The following is a 12,950-nucleotide window of genomic DNA, read 5'->3' as shown; positions in this document are numbered from 1 at the left end:
GCTGTGCTTTTAGATAGTTGAAAGCATAGTGATAACACATTGGAAATGTAACTAACTTTTGGCTGTCTTTTTGAGTGGGTGAATATAGGATATAATATCATTGATCACCGTCTCAACCAAATATTACCCAATTATCCACATTGAAATGACATGGTGTGCCCAGTGGGGAGTGTGTTTGCTCTCACCTTGGACTCCATGTTTGTTCATGGCAGTGTGAGGGTTCTCTCTGTGGGGAGTTTCAAAATGTTTTTTAGAAGTTGAAGTGCCACATAGAGTGCAGTGAAGATGAGAGTCGGCCTGCTGTATATTTAAGAGCTCTCCCACATCTGATGGGACTAGTGAGGCCCTCTTTTAGTGGAGAAACGGAGGTAGGCCAGCAGGACAATAACGGGGACTGCCCAGGTGCAGACAGTGTTTGACTGCTGGTGTTGACACAGAGACAGCTCCAGCATTGTCCTGCCAGGATGTTTGCATGACGCATGGCTTGGCTCTGTCTTATCGCTGCTGGAGCTCTTCTGGCCCTGCTGGCTCTGCTGGAATCACTGCCCAGCTAGCACACAACGTTCTGAGAACCAAGTTTCTTAGAGCTTGGTGAGAGCGTGGTTGTTCTATGGTTATTTTTTCATACAACCTTCCCACAACTTTCTGGGAATGGTGCAGGATAGTTGCTTGGCTTTGGAACATTCTCAGCACATTTAAGGAACTTGACAAAAAAACATTGTTTTATCTGGATTTCATTACTTTTAACAGAAAGTTTCCTAAAAGTTCAAATATGGTTACATTTAATTTCAATGTTGGTAATGTTCTAGGAACGTTCTCTTGCTGTTCCTTCAGAGTTTATTACATTTAGTTAATGCGAGAGCAAGCTTCTGTGCAGGTTGATGGTTATAATTAACAACGTCTGTTGTTTCACACTTTAAATAAAACCACATTCACACAGTCATCTCGAAGAAATGAATGCCAAAAGTGGTTACAGTGTTAAGCACGGTCACCTTTCCCTTCTCAAACGAGCATGCCAGTCTCTCAGAGCCACAGTCAGTCAAACACAGTCTGGCTGAAAGGTAGTTAACCCTTGAGTTTATGTGTTCCATATGTGGGCAGGAAAGCCTCTATTTCCTCACAGGTCTTGTCTGTGCTTTAATGAGTGTTAGTATAGATTTCCTGTGGCTGAACACTATGCTTAATTGACCTGAACAGCAGAGTGACTTGGCGCTCCCTTTCCCAGGAACAAAAAGGTTTTTGTCTGGGCGGCAGAAGCAGCACTCTAAACCACTGTTGACTGTTTCTGTCTGACAGAGCAAATAGCCCCTTTGTATATTGTTATTTTCTTCCAGCTTGAACAAAGTTTAGACAAAGACGGCTGCGGTTTCAGATTCGCTGGGGGGTGTACGGGTGTGTGTGTGTGGGGGGTGGTTGAATGGTTGTTGTTGAGTGCCTGTCTATCTCCTCTGTTTCAGGGATCACATATACACGGTGGATACAGACACCGCCAACTCCGAGGAGATCTTTTTCAGCAAGGTGAGTGTTCTTTCTGAGGATGCGTTGTTCTGCGGCGTCCTGCGGGCGACCGTCCCGTACCCTGGCATAATTACCTGGCAGGTCGTCCTGTCCAGCCCCGCTCCAGCGGCCGTCTGGTGTGAGACACTGCAGCGCCATGACCCCACTAAGCACATTATCCCATCAGGCACCAAACCACATGCGTCATCTCTGCTCAGAGGGACGGGGCCAAGGGAGAAACCGGAGATTTATGTACATACAGTTGAAGTCGGAAGTTTATATACACCTTAGCCAAATACATTTAAACTCAGTTTTTCACAATTCTTGACATTTAATCCTAGTACAATTTCCCTATCTTAGGTCAGTTAGGATCACCACTTTATTTTAAGAATGTGAAATGTCAGAATAATAGTAGAGAGAATGATTTATTTCAGCTTTTATTTCTTTCATCACATTCCCAGTGGGTCAGAAGATTACATACACTCAATTAGTATTTGGTAGCATTGCCTTTAAATTGTTTAACTTGGGTCAAACGTTTCAGGTAGCCTTCCACAAGCTTCCCACAATAAGTTGGGTGAATTTTGGCCCATTCCTCCTGACATAGCTGGTGTAACTGAGTCAGGTTTGTAGGCCTCCTTGCTCGCACACGCTTTTTCAGTTCTGCCCACAAATTTTCTATAGGATTGAGGTCAGGGCTTTGTGATGGCCACTCCAATACCTTGACTTTGTTGTCCTTAAGCCATTTTGCCACAACTTTGGAAGTATGCTTGGGGTCATTGTCCATTTGGAAGACCCATTTGCGACCAATCTTTAACTTCCTGACTGATGTCTTGAGATGTTGCTTCAATATATCCACATAATTGTCCTTCCTCATGATGCCATCTATTTTTTGAAGTGCACCAGTCCCTTCTGCAGCAAAGCACCCCCACAGCATGATGCTGCCACCCCCGTGCTTCACGGTTGGGATGGTGTTCTTCGGCTTGCAAGCGACCCCCTTTTTCCTCCAAACATAACAATGGTCATTATGGCCAAACAGTTCTATTTTTGTTTCATCAGACCAAAGGGCATTTCTCCAAAAAGTACGATCTTTGTCCCCATGTGCAGTTGTAAACCGTAGTCTGGCTTTTTTATGGCGGTTTTGGAGCAGTGGCTTCTTCCTTGCTGAGCGGCCTTTTAGGTTATGTCGATATAGGACTCGTTATACTGTGGATATAGATACTTCTGTACCTGTTTCCTCCAGCATCTTCACAAGGTCCTTTGCTGTTGTTCTGGGATTGATTTGCACTTTTCGCACCAAAGTACGTTAATCTCTAGGAGACAGAACGTGTCTCCTTCCTGAGCGGTATGACGGCTGCGTGGTCCCATGGTGTTTATACTTGCGTACTATTGTTTGTACAGATGAACGTGGTACCTTCAGGTGTTTGGAAATTGCTCCCAAGGATGAACCATAATTGTGGAGGTCTACAAATTTTTTTCTGAGGTCTTGGCTGATTTCTTTTGATTTTCCAATTATGTCAAGCAAAGAGGCGCTGAGTTTGAAGGTAGGCCTTGAAATACATCCACAGGTACACCTCCAATTGACTCAAATTATGTCAATTAGCCTATCAGAAGCTTCTAAAGCCATGACATCGTTTTCTGGAATTTTCCAAGCTGTTTAAAGGCACAGTCAACTTAGTGTATGTAAACTTCTGACACACTGGAATTGTGATACAGTGAATTATAAGTGAAATAATCTGTCTGTAAACAATTGTTGGAAAAATTACTTGTGTCATGCACAAAGTAGATGTCCTAACCGACTTGCCAAAACTATAGTTTGTTAACAAGAAATATGTGGAGTGGTTGAAAAATGAGTTTTAATGGCTCCAACCTAAGTGTATGTAAACTTCCGACTTCAATTGTATGTAACAACCCCTCCAACTCCTCCTCAGTGTCCGTTTGTTCCACCTAGTATAATAAGAGCAAGCTGGATCAAAGAGACTGAGACAGAGAGATTGATCACTGAGACCCTGTTTAGTCTTTAATAACTGGCCAGGCTCCAATTAAGTGATAATGCCCGAGAAGCCTGTGTTTGTTGGATATAGATGGGTGTTGTTAGGCCCGTGACGAAGTGTAGTATAGAGGCTGACCTATAGGACAGAGGCAGAGTTCAGCCAATCAAGCGAGCTGACTGGTGCTCCAGGCTTTCTCTCTTGAGGAATGATCGCCAGGGTAACTAAGCAGATCTCCATTGATTCCCCATCAATTTCCTCTCCACAGAAACTGACATGGAAGTCCAGGCAGGCAGACGTGGACACCTGCCGAATGAAGGGGAAGCACAAGGTATAAAGACTACTGATAACTTCTTTCCCCCATCCTCACTGTACCACAGGTCACACCATACATAATAACAAACTAAAGCTTGGAGGACCTTACCAGTAAAATGTACTGTATGTGCATATTCATTGAAACCAATTTGTCATCTTGGAATGCCTTGCTGTCTCACATGCTGCTCTATGAATACTCTATCGGGAAATTAATATAAAGTTGTCTTTATTGTATAATTCATGTTATTGTGCTTGTTTTTGTTTTCCGTCCATTCAACATTCTGTTCAAAGTATACACTGTACAGGTAGTGGAACATGGACTAGTCAGTCGCCATCATTCATTCCTTTGAACGTGGCTGTCAATGTCGTTTTGCTCTAGGTCCTATTCAGGACAAGAATTAATCAGTCACAATGTACATTTTCCCCCCCTTTCTCTCCCTAAGGATGAATGTCACAATTTCATCAAGGTCCTCCTGCAACAAAACGATAACACCTTGTTTGTGTGTGGAACAAACGCTTTCAACCCCTCCTGTCGAACTTACAAGGTACAGCTCACATTGCTCTCTATCCATGCTCTGACTTCACCTGCTAAGAATTTGCTACATACACGGTGCTGTATTTCAACCATATGGGGACGACATATGGAAGAAGAGATGTGGAGAGATGGACTATGATGGATTATTTTCAAAAGCCCATGGTCAGATGTGTCCTTTTTTCCAGGTGTAGTTTGACACATTTGATTTAAAATCAGGGAAATCTACGCTGACATATACTGTAGACACAGCAGTTATGTTGAAATATGATGACCTAATCTAGGCAGACGGCCGCCTCGGTTGTCAAGGCATTTTTTGAATAGATTCTAGATATCCCTGGCTTTGGTAGAGTTATTAAGCCAGCCGAATAGTGTTTTCTTTAGAAATGAGCACCATCTTATTAAGATACAGTGGGGAAAAAAAGTATTTAGTCAGCCACCAATTGTGCAAGTTCTCCCACTTAAAAAGATGAGAGAGGCCTGTAATTTTCATCATAGGTACACGTCAACTATGACAGACAAATTGAGGAAAAAAAATCCAGAAAATCCCATTGTAGGATTTTTAATGAATTTATTTGCAAATTATGGTGGAAAATAAGTATTTGGTCACCTACAAACAAGCAAGATTTCTGGCTCTCACAGACCTGTAACTTCTTCTTTAAGAGGCTCCTCTGTCCTCCACTCGTTACCTGTATTAATGGCACCTGTTTGAACTTGTTATCAGTATAAAAGACACCTGTCCACAACCTCAAACAGTCACACTCCAAACTTCACAATGGCCAAGACCAAAGAGCTGTCAAAGGACACCAAAAACAAAATTGTAGACCTGCACCAGGCTGGGAAAACTGAATCTGCAATAGGTAAGCAGCTTGGTTTGAAGAAATCAACTGTGGGAGCAATTATTAGGAAATGGAAGACATACAAGACCACTGATAATCTCCCTCGATCTGGGGCTCCACGCAAGATCTCACCCCGTGGGGTCAAAATGATCACAAGAACGGTGAGCAAAAATCCCAGAACCACACGGGGGACCTAGTGAATGACCTGCAGAGAGCTGGGACCAAAGTAACAAAGCCAACCATCAGTAACACACTACGCCGCCAGGGACTAAAATCCTGCAGTGCGAGACGTGTCCCCCTGCTTAAGCCAGTACATGTCCAGGCACGTCTGAAGTGCATTTGGATGATCCAGAAGAGGATTGGGAGAATGTCATATGGTCAGATGAAACCAAAATATAACTTTTTGGTAAAAACTCAACTCGTCATGTTTGGAGGACAAAGAATGCTGAGTTGCATCCAAAGAACACCATACCTACTGTGAAGCATGGGGTTGGAAACATCATGCTTTGGGGCTGTTTTTCTGCAAAGGGACCAGGACGACTGATCCGTGTAAAGGAAAGAATGAATGGGGCCATGTATCGTGAGATTTTGAGTGAAACCCTCCTTCCATCAGCAAGGGCATTGAAGATGAAACGTGGCTGGGTCTTTCAGCATGACAATGATCCCAAACACACCGCCCGGGCAACGAAGGAGTGGCTTCGTAAGAAGCATTTCAAGGTCCTGGAGTGGCCTAGCCAGTCTCCAGATCTCAACCCCATAGAAAATCTTTGGAGGGAGTTGAAAGTCTGTGTTGCCCAGCGACAGCCCCAAAACATCACTGCTCTAGAGGAGATCTGCATGGAGGAATGGGCCAAAATACCAGCAACAGTGTGTGAAAACCTTGTGAAGACTTACAGAAAACGTTTGACCTGTGTCATTGCCAACAAAGGGTATATAACAAAGTATTGAGAAACTTTTGTTATTGACCAAATACTTATTTTCCACCATCATATGCCAATAAATTCATTAAAAATCCTACAATGTGATTTTCTGGATTTTTTTTCCTCATTTTGTCTGTCATAGTTTACGTGTACCTATGATGAAAATTACAGGCCTCTCTCATCTTTTTAAGTGGGAGAACTTGCACAATTGGTGGCTGACTAAATACTTTTTTTCCCCACTGTATATACTGTCATCCTTAGGAAAGAAAACTCTAGAAAGCTGGCTTTGTTGGCATGTTAGGAAACAAATTGACGCCACAGTGAACTTGATTTGAAGGTGCTGTTGTGAGACATCAGGGGGTTGTTGTTTACCACCGAACAAGACTCTTCGCTTCATTGACTTTTTGGTTCAACGAAGCACAGAAAAGGGCTTGTGTTCTCACTCAAGCATTCTTTAGAGAATACAGAATGTATGCCCACGTTTTACAGTTCTTCTGCTCCCATTTCAGGCGCTTTTCATTGTTATTAGTGTTGTATTGTCTGCGGAAAGCTGACATCCTCACTGACAGACCATAACACGAGAGGTGCTGTAAAATATGTAAACGTAATGGCGAAGAGGTTAAATAAACAGGCTGTTGGCCGTTGGCATTCTCTCCCAAACGACCGATTTCAGGCTTTTGAGGTGCCCGCAGGGTGCATCCACTCCTCGGTGCCCAGCCTGGTTCTGGTCGAGGGGGAGGGAGTATGTGTGCGCATGCATCCACCTTGGCCACAGTTTGCCTCTCCATCTCGCCGGCCTGACAGGCCTGAAAAGAGCTTCTGTTTTGGGGCCAACCGCATCCCACATTAATCAGAGCCACGGGGAGGGGGGAAGGATATACAAATGTTCCTGTCGACAGCAGCTACACCCCCCCACCCCTTCCCCCTTCCTCACTCCCTTGCTTCTCTCCTCCCCCCTCCCGAGGGTCCATCTGCAAGCCAGCTCCTCTGTCGGCGCCGACACTTGTGTACCCGGGCCGCTCAGACAGACACCTTGGCAGCCGTGGGCCGCTCCCCCGAGCCGAGGCACAGCTCGCTTTGTGTAATAAAGCCTCCCTCCCCAGCTGCCTGATGTACGACTGGTGTCCATTACATCACCTGTTGCCGGGTGGAGCAGGGGAGTGCTGCTGAGAGGCCCAGTTGATATTGATCAGCCGTGGTGTATAGCCCCACCCCCTGTATAGCCCCAGCCCCTGCTCCAGCCCCCGCCTCAGCTCCTTCCTCGTCCCCTGCCTCAGCCTGACCTCCTGCCCAGCCTCTGCATCAGCCCCTGACTCACCCCCTGCCTCACCCCCTGCCTCAGCCTCACCCCCTGCTCCAGCCCCTGCCTCAGTCTCAGCCCCTGTCTCACCCCCTGCCTCACCCCCTGCCTCAGCCTCACCCCCTGCTCCAGCCCCTGCCTCAGCCTCACCCCCTGCTCCAGCCCCTGCCTCAGTCTCAGCCCCTGTCTCACCCCCTGCCTCAGCCCCTGCCTCAGCCTCACCCCCTGCTCCAGCCCCTGGCTCAGTCTCAGCCCCTGTCTCACCCCCTGCCTCACCCCCTGCCTCAGCCTCACCCCCCTGCTCCAGCCCCTGCCTCAGTCTCAGCCCCTGTCTCACCCCCTGCCTCAGCCCCTGCCTCAGCCTCACCCCCTGCACCATTCTCTGCCTCAGTCTCAGCCCCTGTCTCACCCCCTGCCTCAGCCTCACCCCCTGCACCATTCTCTGCCTCAGTCTCAGCCCCTGTCTCACCCCCTGCCTCAGCCCCTGCCTCAGCCTCACCCCCTGCACCATTCTCTGCCTCAGTCTCAGCCCCTGTCTCAGCCCCTGCCTCAGCCCCTGCCTCAGCCCCAGCCCCTGTCTCACCCCCTGCCTCAGCCCCAGCCCCTGTCTCACCCCCTGCCTCAGTCTCACCCCCTGCCTCAGCCCCAGCCTCAGCCCCAACCCCTGCCCCAGCCTGAGCCTGACAGGCAGCCAAGAGATGGAGCATGACTGTCTCAGTGGGAGAGGCAGTGCAATGAATATGTGCACACTCTGATTTCCCATAGCAGTGATAAACCCTGTACGATAACAACATAGACATGCAATGACTTACAAGGCCCCTTTCCACTGTGGAAGCAACCAATTAAAATGCATTTGATGGCCATGCTAGAGATGTGTTTATTTTCTATTTGTATTATTAATTTGCATACAGGGCCTTAATCCGTGAGTTAATTAATTTACATCCTCAAGGATAGGTCTAGCTTCCCATGTTTTTAATTGTTTATGGAAAAATACAATAATCTATTCAGAAGCAACAACAAAATTGTTTATCCCTTTTCTCCTTGCTGTTTGATAGTGGATTGACCTCATATATATCTCACGATTGCCTGGGAGTCTCTTCCTTCTGTTCAAATGGCAGGAATAGATCACTGACAGAGAGCCAAGCCCACAGTAGACAGAGGTCATTGCCACGGTGAAATTAAACAGGCAAGAGGGGGGCCTCCCTCCCTCCACCGATGCTGTAGCAGAATCAAGCCCAAGTAACAGTCAGTCCAAGAGACTCAGACATAGTGCCTCAACACCCACAGTGATAGCATAGTGCCTCAACCTCGCCTCAACCCCCACAGTGATAGCATAGTACCTCAACCCCCACAGTGATAGCATAGTGCCTTAACTCCCACAGTGATAGCATAGTGCCTCAACTCCCACAGTGATAGCAGAGTGCCTTAACTCCCACAGTGATAGCATAGTGCCTCAACCCCCACAGTGATAGCATAGTGCCTCAACTCCCACAGTGATAGCAGAGTGCCTTAACTCCCACAGTGATAGCATAGTGCCTCAACCCCCACAGTGATAGCATAGTGCCTTAACTCCCACAGTGATAGCATAGTGCCTTAACTCCCACAGTGATAGCATAGTGCCTCAACTCCCACAGTGATAGCATAGTGCCTTAACCCCCACAGTGATAGCATAGTGACTCAACCCCCCACAGTCATAGCATAGTGCCTCAACCCCCACAGTGATAGCATAGTGCCTCAACCTCGCCTCAACCCCCACAGTGATAGCATAGTACCTCTACCTCAACCCCCACAGTGATAGCATAGTACCTCAACCCCCACAGTGATAGCATAGTGCCTTAACTCCCACAGTGATAGCATAGTGCCTTAACTCCCACAGTGATAGCATAGTGCCTTAACCCCCACAGTGATAGCATAGTGACTCAACCCCCCACAGTCATAGCATAGTGCCTCAACCCCCACAGTGATAGCACAGTGCCTCAACCCCCACAGTGATAGCATAGTGCCTCAACCCCCACAGTGATAGCACTGTGCCTCAACCCCCACAGTGATTGCATAGTGCCTTAACTCCCACAGTGATAGCATAGTGCCTTAACTCCCACAGTGATAGCATAGTCCTCAACTCCCACAGTGATAGCATAGTGCCTTAATTCCCACAGTGATAGCATGATCCTCAACTCCCACAGTGATAGCATAGTGCCTTAATTCCCACAGTGATAGCATAGTGCCTCAACTCCCACAGTGATAGCATAGTGCCTTAATTCCCACAGTGATAGCATAGTGCCTCAACTCCCACAGTGATAGCATAGTGCCTTAATTCCCACAGTGATAGCATAGTGCCTCAATTCCCACAGTGATAGCATAGTGCCTCAACTCCCACAGTGATAGCATAGTGCCTTAATTCCCACAGTGATAGCATAGTGCCTCAACTCCCACAGTGATAGCATAGTGCCTTAATTCCCACAGTGATAGTATAGTGCCTCAACTCCCACAGTGATAGCATAGTGCCTTAATTCCCACAGTGATAGCATGGTGCCTCAACTCCCACAGTGATAGCATAGTCCTCAACTCCCACAGTGATAGCATAGTGCCTCAACTCCCACAGTGATAGCATAGTGCCTTAATTCCCACAGTGATAGCATAGTCCTCAACTCCCACAGTGATAGCATAGTCCTCAACTCCCACAGTGATAGCATGGTCCTCAACTCCCACAGTGATAGCATAGTCCTCAACTCCCACAGTGATAGCATAGTCCTCAACTCCCACAGTGATAGCATAGTCCTCAACTCCCACAGTGATAGCATAGTGCCTCAACTCCCACAGTGATAGCATAGTGCCTTAATTCCCACAGTGATAGCATAGTCCTCAACTCCCACAGTGATAGCATAGTCCTCAACTCCCACAGTGATAGCATAGTCCTCAACTCCCACAGTGATAGCATAGTCCTCAACTCCCACAGTGATAGCATAGTCCTCAACTCCCACAGTGATAGCATAGTCCTCAACTCCCACAGTGATAGCATAGTCCTCAACTCCCACAGTGATAGCATAGTCCTCAACTCCCACAGTGATAGCATAGTCCTCAACTCCCACAGTGATACAGTTGAAATTAGTGCCCTCAGACTAGCGACACCATGAGCAACTTTCCCTGTCTCAAAAATGTGTATCTTTTAAAAGGGCCTCTGTTTATGCAATTATTAATATATTGATAGCCGAAAGAAAATAGAGAAATCTAACTATTTATCTGGCATCGCTTTCAGGACTCAGTGAGAGTTTGTGACCTTTTTAGTGGGTAGATGATAGCTGTTTCCATAGAGACAGAAATAGAAAACAAAATGTCCTCTTTAGAGACCAAAAAGAGCGGTAAGACTTTCTGCAAGCTGCAGTCTTTGTGAGAGAGAAAACACCTCTATGTAACTCTGTTAGCGTACAGTGATCTTGACCTCAGCCCAGTGACCTTGACCTCAGCCCAGTGACCTTGACCTCAGCCCAGTGACCTTGGGTGGGGATGGGTGGAGTAGGGTTGGGGTGGGGTCGGTGGGATGGGTGGGGCGGGATGGGTGGGTGGGGTGGGGTGGGGTGGGATGGGGTTGTGGTGGGGTGGGATGGGACGGGTGGGATGGGATGGGTGGGGTGGGATGGGATGGGACGGGACGGGTGGGATGGGATGGGATGGGTGGGGTGGGGTGGGGTGGGATGGGGTTGTGTTGGGGTGGGATGGGACGGGTGGGATGGGATGGGATGGGGTGACTGCTAGCTTTTGGGTGGATTTTCCTCTGATCTTCTTCTCTCTCCACTGTAGATGGACACCATGGATGCTATAGGGGAGGACATCAGTGGGATGGCGCGGTGCCCATACGATGCCAAGCACTCCAACATCGCCCTGTTTGCTGGTGAGAGAACATAAATAATTTGTTACTGGAATGTGGATGTGATTTGGGAAAATATAGGTTACCCTTTTTAGTCTAAAGAAGTAGCCTAAAGAATCTTGCATTACCACATCAAGTGAAAGGTATGCATTATGTTAAGTGTTTAATGTACAGTGTCTATTTTGTATACAGCAGTACTGTGGGTCTAAGACAATATCCCCCTTGGAGACATTACAGTTAATCTTATCCTATTCAATACTAAGTTAAATTAAACTAGTTGTATGAATGCTATGTCAAGAACATTTTAAATTACACTGTATCTCTCGGTAATCATGCCATTATACAAGGCATATCACTTCAAAGATTAGCCTTTTCCTTTACTCAAAGTCATTAAACATTAGCTGGATAGGAAGTCTTTCTCTTTTTGAGTGTAAGGTTGCATTAGGAACACTAGGATGTATTTAATACTATGTGGCCCATTTTAATATCAATATACTAACAGTAGGTCAGGAATAAGGGGCAGTCTGTTACATGCTGTTGAAGAAATTGTTGAACTCGGGGCCAATTTGTTCCGTGTTTCTGGGAGCAATCTGCTGCTTGGCAGATGTAAGTCTGCGGGCAGCTTGGAAACACATGAAGCTATTGTGGTTTTACACCAAAAAAAAACAGGAATATTCTCCTGAATGTGGGGATTAAAAATAAATAAAAAAGACGAAACCCCGAATGAGTCAGCTTTCCGTTCGTGGGTTACAGCTCTTCCAACCGAGGCGCTCATACAGTGATTCTCTCTTATTGATATTCGCTGTGAACTGATTTATGGGATGTGAGTTTTTCTGTGTATAGCCAAGGCAGAGTAAATGCCTTTAGATGACCAGTTAATTTGGAGCAGCGGAATTGGAATGGGATTCTCTACGTAATCAAGAGGGTTCTTTGCTATCCTTTCAATTATGTAGTTAAAGTTTCCAATGCAGCCTTCCAATTGAAGCTGAGGCCAATGCAGCCATCCAATTGAAGCAGAGGGGCTGAGGTCATCCTCGTTGCGGATACTGTTCGCATTGAGGAGCGTGTGTGTGTGTGTGTGTGTGTGAGAGTGTGTGTGTTAAATGAGGAAGGTTTCTGTGCGTATCCATTCCTCTTGTAGTGTTTGTGTACCCAGTCATGAAGATCAGCATCTCTGAGTGTGTTTGTATGTTCTGCCCATGACTGGTACAGTGGCTGACTTCCTGATCCCTCTCTCTCTTCTCTCTCTCCAGATGGAAAGCTCTACTCCGCAACAGTAACAGATTTCCTAGCGATCGATGCAGTCATTTATCGTAGCCTTGGAGACAGCCCGACTTTGCGCACTGTCAAACACGACTCCAAGTGTCTCAAAGGTGAGGAGAGTCATCGGATACAAAGACCTGATGTTTGAAACACTTAGAGATACAGACTCACCACAATGAGTGACGGCTTGGAAAACAAATCAGAGTTGATTTTGTCACTCTCATAACCAGTCCCATAGTAGTTATGTACTAAGTAAATTGGCTGCCTCTAGGAACGACAACATGACCAGGTTGTCAAAGCTGAATGGATAGATCCCTCATCCCCCACATGTAAATAGCCCCCTAATAGAGATGATGGATTGAGCTACTCCCAGTGCCAGGTCTGGGCTGTGCCTCACTCTATACTGTGATTGATACTTTAGGTATTGGATG

General features: G+C 46.6%; 1 protein-coding gene across 5 annotated transcripts in view; it reads left to right on the top strand.

The window, feature by feature from the left end:
- LOC121584408 (semaphorin-6A) overlaps positions 1-12,950 on the top strand; it is a 100,305-nt gene that overhangs the window by 53,360 nt on the left and 33,995 nt on the right. For all 5 annotated transcript variants that reach the window (XM_041900255.2, XM_041900256.2, XM_041900254.2 and 2 more), the window contains exons 4-8: positions 1,458-1,518; positions 3,754-3,816; positions 4,244-4,345; positions 11,190-11,280; positions 12,510-12,629. In XM_041900255.2, the coding sequence (XP_041756189.1) occupies positions 1,458-1,518; positions 3,754-3,816; positions 4,244-4,345; positions 11,190-11,280; positions 12,510-12,629 (437 nt within the window). The remainder of the gene's footprint in view (positions 1-1,457; positions 1,519-3,753; positions 3,817-4,243; positions 4,346-11,189; positions 11,281-12,509; positions 12,630-12,950) is intronic.

This window comes from Coregonus clupeaformis, chromosome 16, assembly GCF_020615455.1.
Source record: "Coregonus clupeaformis isolate EN_2021a chromosome 16, ASM2061545v1, whole genome shotgun sequence".
In the NCBI taxonomy this organism is placed as follows: domain Eukaryota; kingdom Metazoa; phylum Chordata; class Actinopteri; order Salmoniformes; family Salmonidae; genus Coregonus; species Coregonus clupeaformis.
The sequence above is the reverse complement of the archived record's forward strand: the minus strand, read 5'-3'. Positions and strand labels throughout refer to the sequence as shown.